At 48.9% G+C, this 27,615-nt stretch overlaps 2 protein-coding genes across 3 annotated transcripts in view; both read right to left on the bottom strand.

The window, feature by feature from the left end:
* LOC122390661 overlaps positions 1 to 17,354 on the bottom strand; it is a 37,711-nt gene extending 20,357 nt beyond the window's left edge. The window contains exons 1-2 of the mRNA XM_043383815.1: positions 16,853 to 17,354; positions 14,631 to 14,787 (exon numbers count right to left, since the gene is read on the bottom strand). Coding sequence (XP_043239750.1) covers positions 14,631 to 14,751 — 121 coding nt within the window. The 5' untranslated portion in view covers positions 14,752 to 14,787; positions 16,853 to 17,354. The remainder of the gene's footprint in view (positions 1 to 14,630; positions 14,788 to 16,852) is intronic.
* Positions 17,355 to 26,004: 8,650 nt separating this feature from the next.
* Positions 26,005 to 27,615, bottom strand: part of LOC122390662 (breast carcinoma-amplified sequence 3 homolog) — a 35,135-nt gene continuing 33,524 nt past the window's right edge. For both annotated transcript variants that reach the window (XM_043383816.1, XM_043383817.1), the window contains exon 16: positions 26,005 to 27,125. In XM_043383816.1, coding sequence (XP_043239751.1) covers positions 26,485 to 27,125 — 641 coding nt within the window. In that variant the 3' untranslated portion in view covers positions 26,005 to 26,484. The remainder of the gene's footprint in view (positions 27,126 to 27,615) is intronic.

The following is a 27,615-nucleotide window of genomic DNA, read 5'->3' as shown; positions in this document are numbered from 1 at the left end:
CGCTGGAGCTGCAGAGTACCCACACAGGTCAAGACAGCACAGATGGCAGCACCAGGTGCCCTGATGAGCCGACTACGCACAACACCGAGACCGAGTCAAGCCCAGAGACCTCAGAGAGGGCTGCGAGACCTCCACGAAGAAGGGCAGCCATCAAGCAAACCGAGATGGTCAAGTCCCTGCTACAATCAGGCAGCATCTAATCAAACTGTCAAACGAATGCTAAACCCTGTTTAGCATCAGTCCGTGGGAGGGTGTAGAAATTCCCTTGCAAAACACCAAAAACCAGCCACTCTCCCTACCCCTCTCCTACCGGCTCCTCCCCTCCCCCCGCCACGCGTTGGACACTGGGCCGGGCTGGGCGGCGGATCAGGCGACCGGTCAGCTGACCTGCCCCCGGGCGATAAGCACGTGACTGGCGTCCGCCGCAGCCGCCCGCCTGAGCCACGGAGAGGGCAGTCGCTGCCTGTTACCGGTTGGAGCCATATGTGTTCACGACTGATTTGTGCCTGAATTCACCTATTACAAACATACTCATCAAGAGATACCTACCTACGAGAACATCGAGAGATCTACCTACGCGGTTCGTCCCGGCAAACCTACGCGGGGAAGTACCAGTGAGACCGACCAAATCACAGGACCGACGACTTCGAGACAAGACCTACGTCAAGGTAAGCCCGGCCTGTGTCTGTGGTGGTCCAACGTTCCCCTCGAATTCTCATCCCTACGAGGGGGTATCGAAAAGTTCTGATCATCACATAGAAGATATAGACCGATTTTGATGATTTTTGGTTGGTATTATATTTGGTTCTTAAGAACAATGTTCCCGAAAAGAAAATCCTGAGAAGTGGTTTTATCTTATGTAGGAGAGACTTAGAAGTAAAAAAGATGAGTATTGGGCCCATTGAGGAGCGAACCGTCATCCAACTAATGCATTTGAGGCGGTATCACACTGAGAAAATACATCAAGAACGTGAAATTAGTTTATGGCGAGGAAACCCCATCTCATGCACTTACCGAAAATGAAGAAATAATTTTCAACTTGGTTGCATGGCCCTTGCAGGGGAGTCAAGAAGTGAGTGACTACCAGTGACCGACAAGGTGGTGACTGTGAAGGAAGTGGAGGGCCTCATCCTTACAGATCGTCGTGTGACCTTTCAGATGATTGTGCAACAGAAAGGTCTCAACGCTGGCAGTGCCTGAAAATATTATCAGCGAAGAACTACGGACTATAAGGGAGCCAGCCCGCTTAGAAGTTCGTGTGCCTACTTTGTTCAAGAGAAAAATGCGTCTTGGCCTTTCGAAATAAAAACTAGGCCTTTTTAAGGAAATTGAAGACATCTTCGATCATTTGATGACTTGTGACGAATGCTGGGTCTATGTGTATGATTCAGAGACAAAAAGATGATCAAGAAGTTTAAGTACGGCACATCTGTCCTTCTTAAAAGGCGAAGATGCAGAAGCCGAAATGGAAGGTCAATGCTGTCAGTGTTCTGGATCTGGCCTAGGATAGTCATTACCGACTGTCTTGATGATGGTCGGATAATGATAAGCAAGCACTACTGCACACTTTTGAAGAAGTTGCGAGATGGCCTCAAGCAGAATCGCCGCAAAAAAAGCCCAAGAAAGATGTTTATCCTCACGGACAGCGCCCCCGCCCATCCGTCCTGAGTTGTGATTGAAGAAACAACATGATGTGAACATTAAATCCTACCGCATCTAAGAAATTCACCTGGCCGGGTATTAACTGACTCTTGATTGTTACGGGAGATGAGGAATCCACAGTATGGCCGGTGATTTAAGGACAGAAATGACGTCATTGATGAGGTGGAGCAGTGATTTACGGGACAGTGCGAAGGTCCTACAATGACCGCCTGAGGCAGCTCAAGAAACGATGCAATAAGTTTGCGGTCGTGTGTGGTGACTTGTAAAGGAGTAATGAACATCATGTAAAAAAATCAAATTTCTATCACATCTAATTCATGGTGATGATCAGAACTTTTCGATACCCCCTCGTACATCATTACCCTGTCAAAACCAACGTCAAAGAATAATTTTCTGTGTGCCCCTCGTACAAATCCGTACACGACAGGGTATCCAGTCCAGGATATCCAGTCCTGTCGGACAGGGTATCCGACAGGGTACCCTGTGGACACTGAACGAGCGACCATTCAGAGGCACACACGACATACAGAGAGACTGAAACGGTGGGTGGAAAAGGAAATTTAGTCTAATCATCATCATCATTCGCAGTTGTCTTTGAAATCTCCATTGGCTTCCTTGCTACTCTCGCAAATGATCAAAATAAGACCTCAACCATTTTATAATTGTTTGTGAAGTGCCACTAAAATAAGCTAATTGACGCTGGAATCTTTCAAAATGAAAACCTAATTTCCGTTCTTTCTAGCTCAGAGGACCTGGGTTGGAATTGGAAATGCCTTGTAAAACGTTTCATAACACCACTTCACCGTCTTATCCAACTCAGAAATAGCCATCATCCGCAAAGGGAGAGGCATTCAACTATGCCATTTTAAAATTAGACGGAAGAGTTCATATTACTTCATAAAAGAGAGCAAAAACGGTACGTCTCAGACAGATCTTATCGAGAAAATGCTTATTTTTGTTGCATATCAAGAAAAAGAATGGTTGTGTTGAAAGGCCACGCAGGTAGACATTTTTTAGCACTTGTTTGTCACCAGGAACACACATTTTTTATGCATTAATTTTTTGTCATTTAACATACCTAACATGCAATAAGATGCATGAATCTAATATGAAAACGCCGTGAGTTCTCATTAAAAAAAAAAAAACGGAAGTAATCGCTCCAATTCAACAACTGAGCATTGTAACATTTCGGCAAATATAAGTCACTTTTATCGCCACAAGCCACAAGGTAAGCCATTTTCCGTCTAATGGCGATATGGACTTTTCATTAGGCTCAAATACCGTGGAATATTGTCCACTACCGCTTGATAAATCGGCCTATCTATGTACTAATATGTATGTGAAATCCTCGTCACATGCCACCCGCTGCATCGCAATACGACCACGCTCAATTTCGCACGGCGTCTTCATCACATTTCGGTTAATCTCCATCACGCAAGCGTTCAGCAATCGAGATTAGACTCTACAGCTCCTTGGTCACGCAAGCATATCAATCACAATGAAGTTCTACCGGGACAGGTCAGCCCGACTGCGGTCACGTACTCGACGATCCCGATCACCAGATCCAGACGCTAGCTCACCGGTCACCGGAGGTTGTATCTCGCGCCGTCCTCCCGTTCCCTGGTTCCACCACCTGTCCTGCTCCTCCTGTCGGGGCGGTGGCGACGGTGGCGGCGGCGTCTGACAGGTCACTGGCGGCGGTGGCGGCGGCGGTCGGGGCAGCAGCGGCGGCGGCGGCGGCGGCGGCGGCAGACTGGCGCGCGGTCGCTCGCTCGCGGCCGGCTCGCGGCACGCTGCCAGCCGCCGCGCCGTCCCGTGCCAGGTCGATAGGCGGGCCCGGCCCGGTCCGGTTGGGCGCTACCTCTCCGCACACCGGCGTCTTCACCGGTCTCCCTCGGCGCGCGGAGAGCCACAACAGCGGCGAATTTGGCCACATCAGGGGTCCGGTGACACCTGCGACCTCGGCGACGGGGCGTTTGTCTGTGCTGGAAAGCCGTTCTATTTAGTATTTTAGCTGCTTTAGGCTTTTAAGTGGCTTGGAAGTGGCGAAAACTGCCGACATTGGCTGTTGTATGTAAGATAGGTTTTTATCTGCTCCATACAAGTTTCATGTTTAATGCTTGCAATCAACCACGTCGCCATTTTGTTTAACAAAACTTACAATTTCTTTAAATGCTCTCTACCACATGATTTTTGTCAAAATATCAAAATCTTATCATTTTAAGCAGTGTATGTCTCATGACTTAAACAATATAAAAAAGCATTATTTGATCAACTTTCAAAGCGTTTTCTTTAGATGTACGCGACTAAGTTATCACTTTGCACATCTTTTTTAAATAGGTATTATTTCAGGTAGATACACCTCATTGGCGCTTTAATGCATTGGTATATCAAGATATTGATAAGCATTTCATTATTTCATCATCTTTCAGTCATCCAGTATCGCCGTCATCGATAGATGACGCTCGAAATGGGAGCCGGCTGCCCAGCTCATCGCTCGAGAAACTGGAGCTGATCGATGTGACTCAGCATGGATAAAAGCCACTTACTTACTGGCTGGGCAGCGTCCGGCTGCGGCTGAAAATATCGCGTCTGTACGCGACCGCAACTCGGAAAATATAGTATCCATTTCGATAATGGGTGCTTGTGCACATCAGTTAGAATATAATGCCCACATGCTGCCCCAGGCTACCTCCATGGGTCTATTTGAAGCTGCTGTTGCCATAGATACACATACAAAAAGCATGCTCAATAGGATAAGAGTGCACCTACTTTTGTTGTCGCACATGTTAGAATGACGCTTTCATGCTTTTTTGTTCCGAATTTATTTAAATATTAATAAGATTGAACCAGGGTTTCATATTTTTCATTAGAAGCTAACTTGATTTATTTCATAACACAACAGCTCGTCAACTTTATATCTTGCTCATAAATTCCGCGATAATACCGCCTCGCTCGGACACGGTACAACAATGAATTCCCCGTTGCGTGCTCGAAATGTGACATGTGCTGCAATTTGCCAGTCAAATTCCGTGCAACATCGTGAGGATGTGGCTCATGCACTCATGCAGCATGCATACCGTAAATATGGCAACGACGGCCTCAACATGGTCGTTTGGTAGACTGGTAGACTGTTTGGATGTCTCAGCAGAAAAATTTATTGTGTGTAGATTTATGTCAACATTAATATCCAATGACGAAAGATATGATATATTCAAAACTTCGCTTTTTATTAAAAGAACTTACAATTGGCGTAGCCAGTAGCCATTCAAAGCTCAATTTTAGTCCCTTAATTAATACCTCATTCTTCTCAGTGGCCCTAGCATAAAATAATATATAAAAGCATGTATATAAAAGCTGCTTATTTGGTTTTCAATTGTCTTCTTTCTTTTTCTTTTAAGTACTGTTTACGTTAACTGCTGTGACTGATACTCCAAACATAGGGCAATTCCTCTAAGCGACTAGGCGATCTAGGTACTAGGCGGTTGTTTGGATACTAGGCATAGTGAGTAGAAAATCAGTACATGCACATCGGGAATCTGATACCTTGGTAGGCTTTAACCTATGTAACCTATCGGCTATTGCCTATTGGTGACGGTTGGTAAAGTGAATCAATTGATATTTACTCGGAAGTCGAAGTTTCAAGACCTCACTCTGTTGGTCCCAAAAGACCCCATGTTTGCTCCGAAGACCAAAATGTTCTCCTTACGAATGTCGTAAAAATGTGCATCGCTAAACTCTGATGTGCAGTGGTTGTATTTTGGGCTATACTACCGCTTTATATGGTAAACAAAGTCATTCTTCATATCTTTGCTACCAGTGAATGGGCCCAACTTTTATCTGGCCTTTTTAGGAATGCAAATGACATTATCGACCTCGTGTGAGCCAATCTGCATTAAAACGCTGGATTACCCACCGTGGGTGAATATCAGACTACATGGCATCGTCAGATGTATGCATACGTAATGTTTTGACGTCTGAAGTCACGCAGTGCCTAAACGCTCCAAGAGAGTGAAATATAATTATCATCGCTCACTCGACAGGCTTCTTTCAGGCAACAATGTTTCATTTACGGGTTTTAAATGTTTATCTATATCGTTTATGGAAGCAATATTCAAAGCGGTAAAGCGTGTCGATTACAGGGAACTCCAGATAACTGCTTAAACAACTGTTGTTACCTCAAAACCAGCCACCAACAGCGCTGTAATCTGATTTTCGATTCCAGTGACCGAGTCTGAAACCCTGTTAGCTCTGACCGCTGTTTGTTGGGTGTCGAACAGCACACTCCCCACAATTCGAACACGGTTCGGCAGCGCTCGCCGCTCGCTGGCGTTGTCCCGGTCTCTGGCCTCTGCCAAAACGCCATTAGTCGGGCTTCGGCGGACCATTTCCCGGCGTAATCGGCGTTGCTACAACGGGCCTGGCCTGAGGTGTCCTCGTTACTTAACGTGAAAAGGTCAGAGTGGTCGGGCAAGGTCAGGAGCGCCTCCCCAGTGACCACAGTCCGGTCACAGTCCGACCACAGTCCGGTCACAGTCTGGTCACAGTCTGGTCATAGTCAGATTACAGTCAGATCACAGATCCAGTCAAAGTTCGGTCACAATTCAGTCGCGGTCTTCCGTTCCTGTCCCGTGGTCAGCTGTGGCACTACGTCTGGTAGATACGGGCACAGACAGGACACCAAGTCGCGGCGTATAGTGTTGGGGAGCGCCCGATAACAATAGCGAGCGAATACGGTTCGATACCGAGACACGACTCACAATAGACGTGAGGCGAAGAAAGACAAGGGACGACCGTTAATGAAGACTACTTCATGTCCATTAGCGTCAGAAGGGACGATGGTAGTCCCAAATGAAAACGACGACCGTCGCGCCAGTGCTCCGCTAGGAAAAACAGACAGACTTGTGTCGTCAAACTGTCGTAATCGATAGGCACAGCGGGGACTCAAAGTTGCTATAGGAACTATAGCGCTATAGCGGCGCTATAACGCCGCGTGCGTGACGGGGTGCTGTAAATTGTCCGTGCGGCTTGTGTCATAATCGGGCGCTGGCATTGGGACCATGAGGCTGGCAAAACGGGAGGTCAGGACACATGCCACTAGGCCACAGGTCGATTATCGATTGTAAGCGAGTTGTCATCTTCTGACACGTGTTCATGGGCAATGATTGACATGATGGTTGGATAATCATAAAAACACATGAATATTTTTCTGCCGAGTTATTATTAATGTTCCAGGTCAGGACAATAATCACGAGGCATCGAAATTAGTAGATGCAGAAACTTTTAAATCGTATCAAAGTATCATCAGCTGCAAGCAGCGGCTCATATTTGAACTAAGATATCTGGTATGCCAGACATGACATTAGTATGCCATCACTGTGATAAATGTGACGCATTTCCTTATCTCAAACTAGTTAACTTTCCAAATAGCTGGACAAGTGATACGATCTTGATCGATCTGCAGCAAAATTTATTTGACTAGACATCTTTGTGGAATGATTCTTTGGTTAGTTTGCTCCACAGCGTGCACTGCCTTCACTAAAATTAATTACAATTCTCAGCTTCTTGTACTGATGAATAATTTAATGGCCCCTGAAGAGCATAACGTCATGCTGTGCCGACATACGAGCGGGGGTATATGATAGCATGCGGCTCATGCCACTCATTCGTGAATCATTATCTGTCGCTGATGGTCATAAATGCCATGAGGTGCCATTAAGTCCTTTTGATGATGTCGACCGAGCACTATGTACGATGCAGCCTGACCCACTAACAATGGCTTGCCGCATTACTTGTCTATTTGGCATACTGACTGATCGTTATCAGAGTTATCAGACAAATGGCGCCCCGTGCATCCGTCTTTGGGCAGCATATGGCGCCTATCGTGGCATAATTATGTAAAAATGACGACAGCAGATGCTTTTTTACGCAGCCCAAATCTCTCTCTCTCTCTCTCTCTCTCTCTCTCTCTCTCTCTCTCTCTCTCTCTCTCTCTCTCTCTCTCTCTCTCTCTCTCTCTCTCTCTCTCTCTCTCTCTCTCTCTCTCTCTCTCTCTCTCTCTCTCTCTCTCTCTCTCTCTCTCTCTCTCTCTCTCTCTCTCTCTCTCTCTCTCTCCTCTCTCTCTCTCTCTCTCTCTCTCTCTCTCTCTCTCTCTCTCTCTCTCTCTCTCTCTCTCTCTCCCTCCCTCTCTCTCCTCTCTCTCTCTCTCTCTCTCTCTCTCTCTCTCTCTGTCTCTCTCTCTCTCTTCTGTTTCCCTTCCTGCCACTCCCAGTCCGTTCTTATCAATGGCTGCACGTCTGGTCTATAATCACCCAAATCCTTGATTGTAAGGACTTCATCCGGGGCTGAGCCTGATTAGCCCAATCCCCCTGGTAGTCAACCCGGTCGGGTCGGGTCAGGTCGAGGCTCGGTGGGTCTGACAGATAAATACCGACGTCTGCCTGCTTGGTGCTTTGGTACGTCCAAAGCCGTATACAATGTATTCGTATACCGCACGAGCCAGGTTATTTCCGCAAGGTAGCGAAAATGAAGAGTCGAAGATGGTCAAATATAACTTTGACTTGAGAACCCCCTGAAAGTATCCATTACGTGTGGCATCTAGGACAGTCGAACTGCTGCTGAGTCTTCATGTTCAGCTGTGACGCTCAATCGCAGTGCATAAGCTGAGCTGCGAATTCAAACTGCAAATGGCATACCTTTTGCCGAAAGTCAAGATGCCGATGCACAGCAGTCAATTGCCGATGCTCAGACATCCTAGCGTCATGCTAGCATTATAGCATTATGTTATCTCGATAGTTTCAGATGGCATTTCATTTTTCGTTCTTGTTAGAAATCAAATACAATATTTATCTAGCTGTAAGTATGATATTACTTCTGGATATTTGCCGACTCGGGCGAGCTATCTAACATAACTGGGGCTGACATGATTGCTGCTGGTACCGGGCTTCTCAAAAAGTCAGACGAATTTGTAATTCATATATTTCAGGGCATGTCAGTGATACAAAAGTGAATAAGGCACCACCTAAAAGCCTGATCAAAGATCTTTCGTTTGAGGGCTTTTCAACCGTCGGCGGTTGCCTTACTGAGCCGCACCGATGACATGTTCGAGATGGGCTCCGTTTCGATCGATGCAGAGCTTGGCCCGGCGCAGCGCGGCCTCTGCCGCAGCACGGCACACGGAGGGCGGCAGGCGGCGCACCGCCGACCTCACTGCGTCCTTGAGCTCTTCAAGACTTCTTGGGTTGTTCTGGTACACCTGGGACTTGAGGTGACCCCACAGGAAAAAGTCCGGTGGGGTCAAGTCCGGGGAGCATGCCGGCCACGGGTGCGTCTCAAACCTTGAGATAACGCGCTGCCCGAAGCGCTCCCGCAGCCACTCCCGATTTTCTTGAGCGGTATGGGCTGTGGCACCGTCTTGCTGAAACCACTGGTACCTTAGTGCTTCTGGATTTCTTCTCAGTCTGGTCTGCAGGATCCTCCAAAACTTTGTCAGGACCGCCCGGTATCGCTGAGCGGTGACAGTCTGTGTGTCACCACCTCCATCTTCAAAGAAGTAGGGCCCGATTACGCCCCTGCTGCTCATGGCACACCAAACCGTGACTTTTGGTGAGTGCAGTGGCGCCTCTGCTACCACGTCGGGCTTCTTTCCGGACCAAAATCTGAAGTTCTGGCTATTAACCTGACCATCCAGATGAAAGTGGGTTTCGTCACTGTACCAGACTTGGTTGACAAAGTCCGGATTCTGTTCGCACATCCGTACGAACCACGCACAATAGCGTTCTCTAGCAGTCTTGTGGGCTGCGGTCAGAGTCTGGTGGATTGAAATCTTGTGCGGGAAGAGTTTCGCGTCAACTCGTGCCATCCTGTGTGCTGTAGCGGGGCTGCATCCGATTTCCTGTCCGAGTCTGCGCATGGACTTGTTGGGACTTTGCTGTAACGCATCTCTCACGCGAGCGATGTTCTCAGGGGTTCTTCGACTGCGTTTGCGGCCGCTGCGTCCCTTGAACCGATTGTTGACATTTCCTTGAGCCAGAAACTTGGCAACAATATGCAAAATTACGTTTCGGGATGGTGCTTTTTTGACCTTGAAGTGTTTTCGGAACTTTCGCTGTGTCGAAACGACCGACTTAGTCTCAAAGTATAATTGCACGATTTTTGTTTTTGCGTCTTCAGACCACGGCTTCATTTTTGCAACTCAGCAAGTGTGACATAATGTAAATCTCTGAAAAATTCTCGTTCTTTCCACGTGTATTTTATTTTGTTTAAATGTTGCTAAGGGTCCTCCATTTGCAAAAGAAATTCGTCCGACTTTTTTGAGAAGCCCGGTATTTGCTGTCCTGAATAAATGAGTGGAATGCTATGTCAGAATGCAGTATTATCGCATCAGAGAGCACATTGTTGGAGTGTGAATCAGCCTGGCGTGTCAGAGTATCAGGGATTGACTGGATAATCTCTGGTGATATAGATATGACCTATGGAGATACATAGTTTGCTTGAAAGCAATAAGCGTAGGTGATTGAAGCATTGGATTACAAGATGTCTTGCCATCGGCTCGATTGATTAAATCTCTGTATCGCGCTGAGTTTGACCTACTCCTAGCTGGTTTTAGTTCGGTAAAGAACATGTGTTTGGATTATAAACGAGAATATCCGAGTGATGCAAACAGGTGTATCGCTGCCTTTAACTTGTTAGAACACAAGCAGCGTCTCCAAGCGCACAGAGTACCTACACTAACACTTCCTTATATGCCCTCCTGCTGGCCGGTGCCTTTGGATTGTTATCGTGAAAAATAGAGCATAAAAACATCACATTACACACGATGGTGAGCTTGACAATGATATCACCCACCATCAAGCCTTCAAAGGAAGTATCTTATGTTCACCTAAATGCATTACCAAGGCAGATCGACAGAAGCTTACCCGGCACTAGGCTTAGAAATAGTCAGACTGTCTTCGACGTAGCTTCATCGAACAATAGTGTTTTTAAGAGCTTACTTTGCCCTGCTCAGTGTTCAGTGTCCGCCTGTCCGTCTCAACATGCATCAGTCCATCTCAGCATTAACCCTATTCCTGGCGGGGGGCGGGGGGGCCTCAGGAGCCCCCCCCTGAGGTTTTTTGGTTATTTCTCCCAAACGCGTTGAGCTAGGAAGCTCAAATTTTCTGACTTTTCCTAAAAGGCTTCTACGCAACATGTCTGAAAATTTTGAGTTGATCTGACCTCAGGTCAGGTCACCAGAGGCGGTTTGGTGACCCTACCTCAGAAAAGTTTGCAATCACGCCAGAGCTAGAGTTTTTGACCGATCAATTTCTTCTCTTCAGGCTTTAGTTAGGGTACCAGTATGTGCAATTTGTATATCTCGGAATTTTGATATCGGTGACCTAAGGTCAGGTCAGTTTCGCGACCTCCCCATTATAAGTCAATGGGGGAAAAATCAACTCCCTGTTTTTACCACTAAAACGGGTCGGAATGGCCCCATATACCATACATGACTTCATATACGATCAACCTTCACTACCTTGAGGTCTGTTTTGCTGTTGGGCAGCTGTGAGGTCATGTGACGTCATCAAAGGTCACCAAAGGTTTTTGGCCAATAACTCCGTACAGGAACAAGATACAGACGCGTGGATGGTCTCATTGTGTTCAGCTCGTCAAGACGCATCGAATGCTATACATGATGACCTCGAGGTCACGTGACCTGAGGTCAACCTTTGACCTTGACCTTTCGAGGTCAACATATATATCATTCGATGCGGATTGACGAGAGGATCACGATGATGCCCTTAGTTTGTTCCTATCTTGACTAATTCGAAAGTTATTCGAGAAAAACTCTCTCCATATCTAGCGCCGCCATTTTGACTTTTTCGACCCCTGTGACGTCATCTTTGACCTGACCTGAAAATGACCTTAGTAAAAATTGTAGACCTTGTCCATGCGTATCCGATGCCGTTTACCGCTTGTCGCTATCTTGCTTCGTTCTCGAGATCTCAGGGGGGGCCGAATCGGCCCCCCCCCCCCGCCAGTTTCTTGTCCCGGCGGAGCCCGCCAGGAATAGGATTAAGCTCCGTTATGCATGCCATGTAACATAGCTTCCGCCTGACATTTGAACACATTAATCTTGTGTTATCAAACTTTCTACACATTGACTAAGTTTTACGACACATAAGAAACTATAGTAGGAAGTTCATCACTGCCTCCATTCCAAATTTAGCGTAACACAAAGGAAAAGTACCTAATTGTATTCAGTTCACAATGACCCCGAGTGAGCTCGTTGAGAGTGAACATAATGTTATAAAATAATAGCGTACATTTCAGGTGTCAGCAATTGGGGAAGCATCGACATGGTATTGTATGTACATGATACCTACATGTACCTATGTGTAGTTGACTTTGAAACACATCACAGGCTGATAATCGAAATTAACATCCAGCACATCAGGGAGACCTTGCTGCCCATGCAATAGCATTACGACCGAAGACAGTAGACACTGGTTCCACATTTCAACCATATATGCATAAATTCACTATACTTCATAACCAGGAGCCATGGACCCGTCACAAAGAGCACGCAGCTGCTCACGCACGGCTGACAGCGTCTCTGGGAAGCGGGACCATCACGGCTGGGTAGGCCCCCAGTCATATTCAGCTGACACTACCTGGACACGGCAGACGAGGCCGCTAAATTATTCACGGGGCCGCTGCCGGGACAGGGCGGTGCCGGCAGCGGGACAGAGTGGATAGAGGGAGGGAGGACTGAAGGGAGGATGGCAGAAAGGGAGAAGACGGTAGAAGGCCTGAGTAGAGGAGCGGAGAGAGAGAGGGAGAGAGAGAGAGAAAAAGGGAAGAGAGGAGGAAAAGGAACGAGAAGGGCAGACAGGCAAGTGGAGAGAGAAAAGATAACAGACCTTACCTACTTTCTATTTAAATATTTGTGATGTCATAACTTCCATGAGTTCCATCTAACCATTCCTCTCTCATCTCGTCCAAAATCAGTGCCGTTTAACATGAGTATGAGACAAATGACATGCCGCTACATGCCGTAGCAGCGTTAAATGCTGGCGGCGCCAAATTTATCATGCTAATGCGAGACCCCCATGGATTGTTAGCACCATTTACCAGACATTTGTCAGAAATTAAAGCTCCATGTGAAATTCCCGTCGGCTTCACTTTATCATCTCAAATGAAGCCATATCTACAGCCATGGTTTCAAGACAGATAGGCTGGAGTGCACAGGACTGTATGTACCTGTAGGGTGTTCATTAATGAATGGAATAAAGTAGGTAGGCACCAGAAAGATATATATTCATCTTACATTATCGAATCACACAATGCATTTTCAGGAGGGCTTATCATTTATGATGACATCATCGCGATCACCGCTTGCCACTTGTGTCTCCTACAGGAAGTGCTCAAAGTAACACCTTCGCTGGGCCACGCACGGCTCTGCCCGGCGCTGTGTGTGCCGGACCATCTTCCTCAGCTGCTCCTTGCTTATGTTCTGGCGAAGTCCTCCACGACCTTCTTCAGTTCTTTGATTGTTTCCGGCTCCGATTCCACCACGCGATCCAAAGCTTGGGGCCAGAACGAGAAATCCAGGCCGGACAGGTCGGGACTGTATGCGGGCCGGTGCAGATGGCACTTCCGCGCGAGATCGTTGAACTTCGATCGAGGGAGGCCATGACAGAATTAGGATCTTCAATACCTTTCCAATGGACATCTTAAACTCTTTGCACGCCTTCCGAGCATGAGCTGTGGCATTTTTCCGAAAGAAATCCTTGACCTGTTCCATTTCACCAGGGGTCATCGGCTGGCGCCCGGAGCGCACACATGGCCGTGTCGCTGCAACCATCCTAAATCTTTCCACCAAACGCTGAAAAGCATTCAGATGTGGTATTGCTGCTGGTTTTCTCAGAGATAACTTAAGGCGGAAATCCCGCCTAACCACGGTAAGACTTTCCAACCCGGCACACTTCTCCACAACTCAACCCGCTTGTTCATAATTGAATGGCGAGTTTGTCTTGAAGTGCCGATTTGGGCTCTTCGAAACCAAAGCCATTCACAAGCGTTTGGATGACGCCGTGATTAAAGTTATTATAAAGTTATTATATTAAAGTTATTATATGTATTGAAAAATGATAAGGTCTATGCTTCATATTTACAAGGCAAAAAATGTGCGTACGTGATTTATTGTTATCACGTGACGTAGCTACTTTATTCCATTCATTAATGAACACCCGGTATGTGCTGCATTGCATATGCTGAATGCTGATCCTCTACAGGAGGATAAACAACATTGACATTTTGTAATGACGGTGGTTGGCTACGCAAGGTATTGTGCAGTCGTTTCTGAGCTGCAGTGTTGGCACCACAGCGATTAACCGTTCCACTCTGGCAGAGCGAGAAAAGTAAATGGAGGGAGAAGAGCAAGGCGCTAACCATTAACGACCACAACGGTCGTAGCGACTATCTCACAAACCATACACGTCGCATAAATAAAGTTTTAACTGTCATATAAGCATTTCAAGAAAACACGTGGCTAATTTATCACATTTTCTACATAACTACAGCCGGAATGTGTACAGATGTTTGCTGTAACATTGGGCGTGTCCTGAGGGCTATATGTACTGTGTGAGTATGTATGACTTCTTGGAAGGTTCGGTAAACACTGACATCTTTACATATAATGGCACTTGTTGCTGTAACAATCACGGTAGCATTAATTATTGCAGTGGATGACATCAAATAGTTATAACGTCCACCAGTGGGTCATGATAATGATCCCTATTCCCTACAAATGACATAAATCATGAATGCGTGACAAAACGTCTACTGGTTTTTCGTGATGTACAAACCTCTCCGGTCGCTGGTAGGATGCTCAAAAGAAATCCGCTCTGACAGTGATCCTCAACTCACGCTCCCCTGACAAATGGTTCTCAACCCACCAGGCCTCTGACCAGTGGTTCTCAACTCACCTGCCCCCGGTGCGCGCTCCTGCTCGACTCCCGGCTCCACCGCCCTGCCGTTGGGCTTTCCGCCAGGTCCGGCGCTGCCAGGAGCGGCGATCACGCCGTCTTTGCTGGCGTTACAGCCCATGCTGGCGGCCGGCCATCCAGCCAGGTGGGCAGGTATCTGCCCGGTCAGGGCCAGGGGCAGGGTTAGGGTCAGGGTTGGGGTCAAGATCTGCTTCAGTGTCAGGGTCAGGGGCAGAGAAGAGCGGGATTACTTGTAAACAGGGGTAGCGCCTGATATTAGGGAGGGGTCACTTCTACCGCTGGTGATCGAATTGCAAGTTTATGATGACAGCAAATTAATGACAGTTATAAGTAGAGCGTTATCACATTTGATATAAGCATCCAATATCCAAGAAGCTGGACGGGTGTTGGCCTGCGTGTTTGGTTCCTATGCGTCGGGCTCATGTCGTGGCAATTACTTTTTTTTAAATGTTTTACTTGTACATACATGCTTATGGATATTGATGTGGAAATCTATCACAAACGCAATCTTAATAACTCAAAGCTTGGGTCATTACCACGTAATATTCTGACCTACTGCAACCAGCTTTGTGAGGTTGATCACTTAAAGGGGCCATGCGTTGTTCAAAATTAATGAACTACTGATAATGTGCTGTGTGCAATTTGAATACGGATTTGGAAAATGGCGAAATTAGATACAAGTTCAATATAGTGGAGCTGTATGTGGTTTGAATGCTGCTAAATTTGAGTCTGCTGCTATATGTCCTTTTTGAACTTCAATAAATTACCCCCTAATCAGCCTTCTTTTAGGTAGAAGCTTGGACAATAAGATAATAATTTTCCATCAAATAATGAGCTGTCGTAACTCGTAAGCTGCTGCTTGGGTTGGTATCGAACTTCAGTCAATTTCGTCGCCTTTAAAACGTTCATTAAGCCTCCTCTTCAGTCGGTTGTTGACTGCGCAAGCTGCGCCAACGGCGGTGATTAGGGCCACTAACGAGAGCTACAGCTTCGAGCAGCGACCTCAGCACCCACAGATCAATAGCCCTTACAGCGTTAAACACTGACTGAACAAGCTCGTAAGCCGCGCTAACTGCACGCAGACTAAAAGCCCGACATGGTCGAACCGGTGGCCCGGGTCATCAATTCTGGGTCAACAAGGCACCTGAATTGACGACGCCTGAATTCAGGGTCAACAAGGCCGAGAGGGCACTCAGGGAAGCGAGTCCAACGCTGTATCCATGACCGATGGATATTCTTAGTGAAATATCATTGGCGGTGAAGAAGAGTGACATTGCAAAAACAAAAACAAAATAAGTAGACACGGAGGCTAATGCATAGCTCCAGAAGGCAATGCCATTCCAACAGATTTTTACAGAAGTTAGCTCCTTCTATGACTGAAGGCCATTTTGTTCGTTCTAAACGGCTGTTCTAATGCACCGTACTATTTTCAGAAAACGGCAGGCAGGTGGAAAAGAGAAACTGCTTGGTGAAGTATCTGTCTGCTCCATTCATAACTAACCTCAATAAATAACATTGCAGTTGTTATTCGTGGAAGACGTGCTGGTTGAAAATAAACAAGAAATAATGACTGAAATAAAATATTCCTGCCATCTATCCACCATTGCTCATCGGACAAAAAAAAAAAAAACGGAAAGAAATAGCGTTCCCAAAACTCAATTACAAAGTACCATATCCTTAAGATCTATGTAAATCTGATTCACTGGCAAGGAAATTACAACTTGGCATCAATTCAACCAGGCTTCTCGTCCGAAAATCGTGTATCAAACTGCTGAGTGCTGGGTACACATAAATTTTAGCAGCCAGTGGCCCAGTTGGCGTGAGTTAGCGCCATTATTTCAACGAGTTGAGATTAGGTGGCCCAAAGAAAAGCGTGATGATCATTATTGACGCAGGCACGGCATTTCGTAACTCTGCTGGGAAAACGCTGGCCAGTCGAATTTGACAGGCTACAGAATCGTTCACGATGAAGAAAAGATACAAACAACACGATTAAGGCTAGCACATTTGGAAGGAAAAGTTACAAGCAACGGCTGCATCACATGTTACGTAGCATTTCGGGTATTGCTAGAGAAACATGAGTAAGTAAATGCGTATAACAAGCGCACTTTGTGATTATCTTGGTAATGCACTCGGTTTGTGATACGCAATTACTTTGTGCGTTTATCTGTGATAAATGTGACCTGTTTGTTATTTCTCACCGGATATAGCTTCCTCCTCCAGATGAAATGAGATGGTTTCCTCACAATGCACAAATATTATGATTGGTCACCACTCAGATGGTCACAGCTGAGCCTCTCTGAACACTTCTGAGCCGCCCTGTACTCCCTGAGCCACTCTCCGTCCCCACTGAGCCGCTCTCCGTCCCCACTGAGCCGCTCTCCTCCCCTCTGAGCCTCCGCGGCCCCCTGAGCGTCTCGTTCCGCGGTCCCCCGGGCGGCCGTCGCTGCTGTCCCGTCCCGGCACGGCCGCACACTGTGTCTCACTGCACGCTGCCGGCGGCCTGTGTGCTGCACGCGACCGACAGCCCGACCGCCGCCGCCGCCGCCGCCGCCGCCGCCGCCTGATGGTACGTCACCGGGCGCGGTGCGTGCCGCCGGCACCTGGCGGGGGCGGGGGCGGGGGCGGCGGATCAGTGGCGGCCCGCCCGGACCGCCCGGACACGCCCGTGACCGATCTGCCGTACCGAGGACAGGCTGGAATGCTTGATGGTTTCTTGGTATGGTGCATAGAGTGTATGTGCATGGTGCAATAGTGCACGTTCTGGGGTATTGATCCGGCAGTGCTGCAAGGGCTGCGGAATGTGGAGTTTTCCGTCTGCTTTTAGTGGACGCTCTACCTACGTCATTATGTGGATCGATTGGACGGTGCCCCATGGGATCTGCGCTGTATGCAATTGGGAGTCTATTGAGGACTTATTCGTCATGTTTATTGACGCATAATAGACGTAATTGACATAGTTCCAATACACAACACATTCACACTGGCGCACCAGCACGCATTAACAGCAATAATAAACAAATGCACTCGGCGCAAACACTCTGAAAGGACTGTTCGAGCAGCCATGCCCTATCAACTAATTCGATCGCTGTTTGTTTTAACACAGCATTGGTGTGCCTTTACCAAAAAGATGATGTGGAACCTCGTGCATAATGTGTCGCTGTCTTGAACTAGCATGCAGCTCAGGCTAATGTTGATGATCAAGACCTCTCAATACGCAGGGACATTAACCGAAAACTTACGCAGGTATATCATTACGTGAATTCTATAATTGTAGGTATAGGCTAGCATCATGTCTAGCAGTAATTGCAGTGTTTTTGAGAACCCTCAATTTAACATCCACCGACTGACACTGAGGACTGGTATTACGCTGAGCGTTCCTACGACGAGTGACATGCTATTGATCTTTCATCATTACATTGAAACCCCGACTCATCATTACTTTACTTCTTCCTGAGCCGTTTGTTTAGCCTCCATGGCACGAGCGAGAAAATACACCAAGGTGCAGGTGTGTAACGTACATAGATTGCACGTGCATTATAGATAGCTGGAACGGTAGGGCAAATATACGGCGGGTGCGAAATTCACAGGCCAGATTCTGGATGATAAAGACTCAGACCTCCATGCATCAAACGAAATGGAGGAAAATTTAACCAATGCTTAAGATATGAAATGCTTGTAAAAAGTCATGTAAATATCAATAGCTTGTTATGACATGTATCAATAGCATGTGCATAATTACGTAGTGTTGACATGTATCAATAGCATGTCAACACTACGTAACAACCAATGTAAATACGAGAAAATGCTTCGGGCAGTGCTGTTTAGTAAGACCATCATGAGAAATGCTAACAATCATTGTATTTCCACTTGTTACGAGTACAAAATCAGCGTGACCGTCTGCTGTGCCCTGATCACCGCAGCCGAGCAGCCATCTTATACCAAGTAGGAGACGCGTTTCAATCCAGGCTCAATAAATATTCCATCTGCTGGCCGCTCCGATTCATCGAACACCGACGTGCCTCGCATTGCTATGGTGATATCACTGATATATGGCTCCAGCCAGGTTGCATGGATGCTTCGAGATTCACTTGATAGGTTTTGCGTTTCCGCAGCATTTTATGACTAGCAGAAAATGCACATTCTTTTTATCAAAACTGAGATTAGAGATAACCGTGAGTAAATATCCTGTGAGTAACAGGATGGGATACATTTTCGTATGTACAGGTTTTCTGGGGGTTTTTAGACATCATCCGAATCGTACATTTTGCCCGCAGGCGGCTACTTCGCAGTCATTATTTCACCATCATATCATCCTGATGAGGCCGTTCCCCCTCCTCTCTCTCTCCCCGCCACCTCTCTCTCTCTCTCTCCTTGCGACCTATGCCCAGGAGAGGGCCCGCCCGGCTCCAAAACGCCCTCATCAGCCCCTCCTAGCGCGGTCAATCAGCTGTAAGACCAGCCGAGTAGGCCGGCTCAGCGTAAGGTCTCCGGGGACGGGGCGGAGGGAGTGGGGAGAGGCGCCTGATCTCTCCATTACACCCCCCCCCCCTCCCACTCCGGCCCGAGACGGACGCCAGCTCAGGTCAGACGAGCATCCAGCGAGTCGAGCAGGGCGCCGTTTGAGGTGAGGGCAAGTGCTGGGCGAGAAACTAGACTGGCATTGCTGGAAGAGAGCTCTGTAGCGAGTCAGGAAACTCAGCTTCGCGGACGATGAAATGAAATGGCGAAAGTCGTGCCGGCAGGAGCCCCCCGCGACGCTGATGGAATTAACTTGGCCCGCTGATGCTTGGCAAACATCGTGCGAGCTCCGCGTCAGTTTGTGGTAATATGAACTGTCAGGGTCGAGTTCTCTTCTGAAATTAAGTCCTGGACATTGAACCGAAACGTAGCTATACGAAAAGGTGTCTCCATCTTCAGCGCATGCTGCCTTGCTTTATACCAGAACACATGTGGTCACAAAAAATGTGGGTAGCTGAAATTACCGGCCAGACTTAATGGGCACCTTCCAATTATGAGAGTATCTATTTTGATCACCTGCCGCCCCACCTCGGAATAATCTCCAGCCTAGCCGAAGGTTGGCCGTCACAAACTGCGCCTGAAACATACTGTGCCGCAAGACAATTGTCAACGACAGTCGTTTCCGTTAGATATCAGCGTACGCATTGCGCCTGTTGCATGCTGTGCCGCATGGGCAACGCAGTTCCTAACCCAACCGCTACATGTCAGACACGCACGACGCCTGATGCATGCTGTGCCGCCTGACTCATGTAGTTCCTATCACAGCCACTAGATGTCAGGCACGCATGACGCCTGATGCATGCTGTGCCGCATGACTCATGTAGTTCCTATCACAGCCGCTAGATGTCCGGCACGCATGACGCCTGATGCATGCTGTGCCGCATGACTCATGTAGCTCCTACAGCCGCTAGATGTCAGGCACGCATGACGCCTGATTCATGCTGTGCCGCAAGACTCGAACATAGTTCTTATCCCAGCCGCTAGATGTTGGGCGCGTATTACGCCTGCTTCCCTGCTGTGCCGCAAGACTCGAACCTAGTTCCTATCCCAGCCGCTAGATGTCGGGCGCGTATTACGCCTGGTTCCCTGCTGTGCCGCAAGGCTCGCGCAGTGCCCGTTTCAGCTGCCAGGCTTGTGATGCATCGCTTGCGCGATATCTCCAATCTGAGAATCATCGATCATTTCGATGAATACACCGTTGTTATGTTAGTTACGGTTTGCAAGCATTGAGTGACTTCTGACCCAGAGAAGGGAAAACGGAAGGGATTTGTTTGGGCTGACGTGCAATAGGAAGTAGGTAGGTATAAATTGTTTCAGTCGTCGTCTACGGCCTGTGTCGACCATTGCCAATTTAGAAAAGTGTTACCAGTCTTTCTTATGAGTGTTGCCCTTTCCAATTAACATCGTATCGACTACCAGGAACCATGTAGCGCATCGTCCTGCCGTCCTGCCATCCATTATGGGTTGTTTCTCGTGCCGAAAATCGACATGTAGCAGGTGCGGCTGTTTGCTCTTGACAAACATACACAGCATTAGCCGCCATGGTCGCTGGGGCGACGGCGGTGACGGCGCCGGTGGAAGCCGCAGAGGCTCGCGCCGCTGGGTCGATGGCCGCGGTCCCATTGTCAGTGGTCCGTCCGGGGTCTGTACCGGCGGCCAGATACGCCCCTGGACACTGTCTACCGTACGACACGGATTGATGTGCGGCCGTGAGCAGCGAGCTTCACTATACAGTATACTGTATGGGTAGCGTGAGTGAGGCGGCACGAGCCGCGGTGCAGGACGGTGAATGGAACTGCGGGAGGCCTGGGAACTTGTGTATGGGCCACACACGTGCCCCTTGCTACTGGCGAAATGAGTTATGGCGCTCGGGACACCAGGCTCTGACTCGAACTCTAGAATAGCCATGTTATGATGGATGAGTTTTCAAGTGTCAATACAATACAATACAATACAATACAGGCGCCATGTGATGGTAATCAATTCGCTTCATATGAACGGTGGGCATGAATTATGTTGTGGTCGCTTTTAGAATCAGCTAAAAAAGGCTGCGTAAAACTATTACCTATTTTCTTTCTACAAAAAAAAATATTTTCTGCATTGTTACTGCTTCTTGCTAGAAACATATGCCGTAAAAATAAAGGATTACGTAATGTATGTTTATTCGGTTACGTTTTGAAGTTGTTTTTTCATAATACATCAAAATTGATTGACTGCATTGCTCCTGACCGTTCCAACGTATTAGTGAAGTTTGTTCAACCAAAGTGGTAAAAACTGGCGGCAACTCATCGCCCAGCGTCCGTCCCTGCTGTCTGTCGTGCAAGAAGTATCTAAAAAGAGCTGCTGTCCTGAGGGTCCCACGGCCGGCCTGCACGGCAGATTAAAATGCATAGCGCCAGGCCGCGGCATAATTGGTGAGATTGCTTCCCACGAACTGGGCCATCCATCAGTGGCGGGGCACAGCCGCGGCCGCAGCTGCTGTATGTATATCCCTGGGAGGGAAGCCAGGGGAGCAGCCGGGAATTTCATCAGGAGGGGCAAAAATCACTGACGTCATACCTGTCTGAAGAAATTAAGTCGTTAGTTATGTATACCTATGTATTACCTACCGATATGCACCAATCGATTATTTAAAGTGCGACAGCATGCTTTACGTAAGCAGTATTACTGTTAACAGTTCTTGTGGTGTGTTTTCCTTATTTCATCGAGCTAAAATCATCACCATTGGGAAAGTTTAAAAAGAGGAAACGTTAAAACCTAATGTGCGAACGAATGTCTAAAATTTGCAAATGTCTCACAATCCATAATGTTTCAAACACCGATACGCTATGCGACCACCAGTAGCGCCCTATATTTCAGCGTATAGGTGATGGCATATGCCGGGTTAAATAAGTTCATGAATATTTACTTTTAATGTCATGCAGCGTTGAAACATTGACATACGAGTACGTAGGTATAACGTGACGTTTTCCGTGAAGTCAAATGTTTGACCTTTGACCTTTGATTATTTTGAGTATGTGTTCTAACTTGTGAGTCTTTCCAACAACATACCTACACATTTTTGAGCCGTAGAATCCACAAGTCTGTAAATTATTGGTCTTCGAGTTCCTCGGTGCCTTGCTCGGTGCCGACCGTGCGGCCAAACAATGGCCTGCATAGGTAGACTAACCCGCCGGACACGCATGTGATACGGTGCAGCATACCACGGTGCAGCGATATGTTCAGCTGGGCACGGCAAACGCGCGATGTGATGCTGCACTACTCAGGGTACCGCTTACAACTAACTTGGGAAAAGGGAAGATGAACGTTTAGTTTTGTCTGCGGATGATCATTTTGAAACACAACGCATCACCTGCATGGTATGCTAGAAACTGGAAAGTTAGAGACATTCAATCAGCGTTCTCCATCCAGAGCCTCCCGTTCCGACCTGCTGCCTTCGGGCGACAAATGACAATGCTATCAGAATCCCATTCTGCCTCATCTTCTACCCAGTACCCATCACATGCCATGTCACCTCTCGCGCTCTGTGCCGGTGAGATTTGGGCCCGGTGTGGCGTGCCGCTGACGCTGTATTTCTCCTTCTGTGGCGGTCTCCCGCCAGCGGCGACAGCTCCGACGCCCGGCCGCCGAGCGGACGACAAACGGTGGACGTTATTGGACAAGTCGGCGGCAGCTGGCTGCGGTCGGCAGCCGCCACTGTTTGCAGAGTGGTCGCCGTGATGGGGCCGAGGGTCACGGTGACCCGCCAGGTTCGGTGCGGGGCCCGCTATACGGGAGAGTCATAGAGGATGAACTGTCAATCAGCCGGCAGTCGAGTTCGGTAACGCGCCAGAACTATGGACTACGGAGAGATGCTTCGAATTCGATAGACTGGAAGTGGAAAGTACAGGCGAGGTATTATTGAAACAGTTGTCGGACTATGACCAAACCAGTGATTGTGGTTTATCAGCATGTGGCTATTGTTTGTAATTGTGCAGAGTAAAATAATTTGTCTATTTTTCCAAAGATCTTAAAGATTTGACCACTCGCCGTTCAATTTTGCATAAAAGTTCCTCAATTCCTGATCACTATTTTATAGCCTTCACACGGTCGAAACACATTTATTCGAAATTCGAACAAAGGCAATATATTTTACGGGAAAAGACAAATGGGCATGCGACACTAGACGTGAAAATTGCCCAGAAAGCGACTTATATTGGAGCCTTGTCGCCCCGTTTGCGAATGGCGACAACTTTTTAAAGGCTGACAACGATAAATGACGCCATTGTCGCTGTCGAACTCAATATTGGCGATAGAAAACGATAATACTTAATGTCAACAGACGTGTCAACTGATATTTTAGTTACACCAACTAGCGCGAGTAGTTGAAAACAAAACTTTTACATGACGATGCTGCGGCGATCAGAAATTTCAAGCAAGGCTGGTTAGAGTGGTTATCGACCAGAACATTTCGATTGCTGCTTTTCGGATTAAGCTAACATGAGCTGCATGTTGTCTTCTTCAGTGTGGTCTTACGTGGTGACGGATAGTCCAGCAACTTAAAAGCGGACATACCAGTCCAGTCCATAACAGACTAGCACACTTACCCAACCCAACACTTACCCAACCCACTAACGTTTCGTCGACCGACAGTCTCTGGTGGGCCAGCATACATATAGCAGCCCAGCATACCAGCCCCTCATGGACGGACAGCGCTGTCCGATTTCGGGCTCGGAGCCGTACCTAAGCCCCGCCGAGCCCGGCGATCGAGGTCAGGTGTAATAGCCCTCTCATGGGTCGTACGATCGCCCTGAAGCTATATTGGGATGGACGCAGCAGCGCCAGCCCCGTCCGGTCCGGTATGCTAGACCAGGAATTGTGTGACTTCGGATCAACTGATGGCTAAATATTTGGCCTTTGTGCAGAGGAGATCAAAGCGAATGTTTAGGAATGGCCTCATTGCATTTGAGTGTCAATGCATACACTCAATCTGATCGGAACGATAAGTCAATGACAAATCTAAACCAAGAGAGACTGAGAGGGAGCGAGAGCATGAGACTGAATGTAGCGAGATGATGAGGAGCCTAGAGCTCTAGTGCGCCACCGAAAAAAAAAAGACGACCACTTTAAATTCAAGGACCGGCCAAAGTGAAGCCAAGCAAAAATTTCATGAATATCTAATATTGCCTTGCAACTTTGCGTCATTTTCTTTGAAACGAAATGGCCATAAACCTGCAACTCCTCGAGCTGGCACGAATTCCGCTCCAAAGTTATCCGTTATTCGCCTCCCGGACCCAGTGATATCTCCCTCTCTCCCTCCCCGTTTATCTCATCTGTCGTATCATCCCCTCCCGCTGCTCCGACGCACTGCATTGAGCGGGGAGCGCAGCGCCCACCGGTGTCCCTCTAATGCATCTCCGCGCCGCCGGCGAGCGAACACGGTCTTCCACTCTGTCCAGGGACAGCCACCCTTCTCAGACAGATGATCAGCGGAGCTGCCGACTGACGCATCGCGCGCACATCGCCCAGAGAGGCAGATTAATGGGTGTCACTCACAGTGCCGCTATCCACAGAGCGGTATAGTTTAGACAGCGACGGTTTATTGAATGCGGAAGATAAGCCGGAAAAAGAAAAATGTTCAGTCACGTGTATACCAGTGCCCGAGGTGACTAGTTACGGCGCAATATTGGCTGTTTGATGTTTGAATTCAGTCGGCGCAGTTATGCTAACCAGGTTTTCATTCAGGAGCAGGATTCGGATGAATCCGGAGAAGCGTTTGTGTTTTATTTTTGTACGTCCGCGATGCAATCTGCTGATCAGTTCAACTAAACACAATTTATATCAGTTATCCATATTTATTGTCATCGTTTCAAATCGAGGTTCCCGTGCAGTTAAAGACACAACGCTATAGCGTACAGACAGACAGACTGTGACGTAGATGCCCGACCTCTGATTTACCAGGTAACACTTCGGTGTCACATTCCATAATTGGAACACAAAATAACGGCATACGAGCAATAAGACTCTCTCTCGGCGGATCTAAAAACGCCAAATGCGATAAGTTAGCGAACAGGAACAGGAAAAGCAAACTCCCGGCACGGCGCGGCTCGGCCCCGCACGCCGGCCCTAGCAGCGGCCGGTAAGACGCCAAGCTCGCTTACCTAGGCAGCGTAGAGACCAACTATCGCACGCGCACGCAGTTTTGAACGCCATGATATGCGTTGCCATAGCAACGACACTGCTATTCTCTGCACGCCACGCCCTAGTTCGCCAGCCCAGAACGGCAGCTTCCGCAAGCATCAAGCACCAACGCACGATTCTATCGACTGAGGGTGAACACACATCGTGCCTCTGATGACGACACATAACACTATGCCACAATCAGTTACGATGGCACCGAGCTCGATAGTCTCATCATATTCACTGCTACACTAACAGCGCCCGGATCCTCGCTTTACTCCATAGATCTTAAGCGTATTTTTTGACAGATACAACGACGAGATTTCGGCCGATACATATAGGACCTTGCCAATTTGCTACTATAATCAATATTTTTGTTTATCACCCAAAACACCCACCACCTAGTATGCCTCTCGATTCAACATTTAGGAATGCACTCACACAAGGCTGACCTCCTGAGCGAAACCCGTTCACTCTTTCTCCCGCTCGGCCAATGACTCTCGCTCTACCCGCTATACCTACTACCTCTCCATAAGACCGGCTCCTTACCCTTCCTCACGTCTCTGTCTCGCGACTCGCGCTTCTACTTCATCTCAGCGCGGAACTCTACGATAGCCGACTGACCCCCCCCCCAAGCGCGGTCACCCCCCCCCTCCCCCCTCATCCATCTCCAACCATTACCACTCCGGGCACGCATATAATCTATATCCTCCTACCAGCCACTCAATCTTCCGGGCCAGCCCAGCAGTACCTTCTCGACACCAAACCCCTCGTCGGAGCGGGCCCCGCCGACTCCGCACCTCGCCCTGGCCTGGCACGGCCGCTCAGAAGCCGCAGTGATAGATCCGAAAGCCCACAGTCACGGCGCAGAGGCCGACGCGCGGTGTCTACTCTAGAGCCGCCCGGGCAGCGAAGGCGGTGACCTCTCCAGAACGCACGGTGCTACAGCTACAGTGATCCCAGTCGCTCTAATATCACCAGAACTCTTCTCTCGTGACGCAATTATCACCCAATTCAAACTGTCTCTGTAAACATCAGCACGGTGCGCTAATTGCCTCAAAGGGGTAGCTGTCATGCATTCTATCCCACCCAACAAATTAACGCACCATTCGCCAATGTCCTTCCAATCACAACCCTATCTTCATTCCCCGCATCATCGGCGTTTCTTCTTTCCCCTGCGTTTGGTGACGGTGACCGTCGGCCGTTCCTCGTCGCTAGTTTTATCGGCCCGCTCGCGGTCACTGGCCGAGCGCGAGCTGCTGTCTGCGGCCAGGTCGGGACACAGGATATCGTCGCCCCAGCCGGACTCCTGTTCCCGCTCGCGGTCGTACACCTGCTCGCCGCCCTCGAAGCCGCAGCTGGGCTGGCGCTCGAGGGGGCGCGGCACCGGCGGCGGCGGGGACGAGTCGTCGTCACTGGAGCGGGCCGTATGGAACTCGTGTGCCGCCGGAGAGTCCTCGCCGTCGCTCAGTGGCGGCGGTGACGGGTCGCGGGGCCGCGGCGGCAGCGGCGGCGGCCGGCGGCGCGGCGGCGCCGGCTCCGGCCAGTCCTCGGCCGGGGGTGGCGGCGAGTCCGGCTCCTCGCTCTCCTCCCGAGGAACCCCGGACGGCGGCGGCGGCAGCGGCTCGTCCAGCAGGTGCGGCTGCAGCGGCGGCGCCGGCGCGTCCCGCTCGTACTCGGAGAAGTCGAGCGGCGAGCCGCCCCGCTCCGGGGAGAGGCGCACGTCCACGCTGCTGCTGGAGGCGGAGCTGCGGGCCGAGTCGCTGCGGCGGCGGCGCCGGCGGCGACTGCAGTCTGTCGGGGAGAGAGGGCGGTCAGTGGGGGACAGGGTGCAGTCAGTGGGATGAGGGATACAGCCTGGGGGACAGGTGCGTTCAGGTGCAGACAAATGTGCAGTTAGCGGGAGGCAGTTGCACCCACAAAAGTAACAAAAATCTGCAACATAAATACAACAAAACATCGATCCCTCAATTTTCAGCCTCCACACTACAACGCACCACACCAATTTTGCACATTACTCGCATCATACCACCGCAAACGGGAGCGCTGGCGCCTTTGGGAGCACGGGATGGCCCATATTCCGGCAGTCAATGTCCTACCGACCCAGCTGGCCCCGGCACCGAATAACCGCTAATGCCCCCGCGAGCGACCTTCCAATATCGGGCCGACTATTTATCGTACGGCGCACGGCGTGCGGTCAGGCCGGCCGGCAGGGAATACGGCCGACGCGCAGTAGGTACGCTGGAGGCCGGCGTTGTGCTGCGCCCCACAGCGGAGTAGGAAC

The sequence above is a fragment of the Amphibalanus amphitrite genome, unplaced genomic scaffold, assembly GCF_019059575.1.
Source record: "Amphibalanus amphitrite isolate SeventyFive unplaced genomic scaffold, NRLGWU_Aamphi_draft 000404F_arrow, whole genome shotgun sequence".
Classification (NCBI taxonomy): domain Eukaryota; kingdom Metazoa; phylum Arthropoda; class Thecostraca; order Balanomorpha; family Balanidae; genus Amphibalanus; species Amphibalanus amphitrite.
Note: the sequence above shows the minus strand (reverse complement) of the source record. Positions and strands in the feature narration are given on the sequence as shown.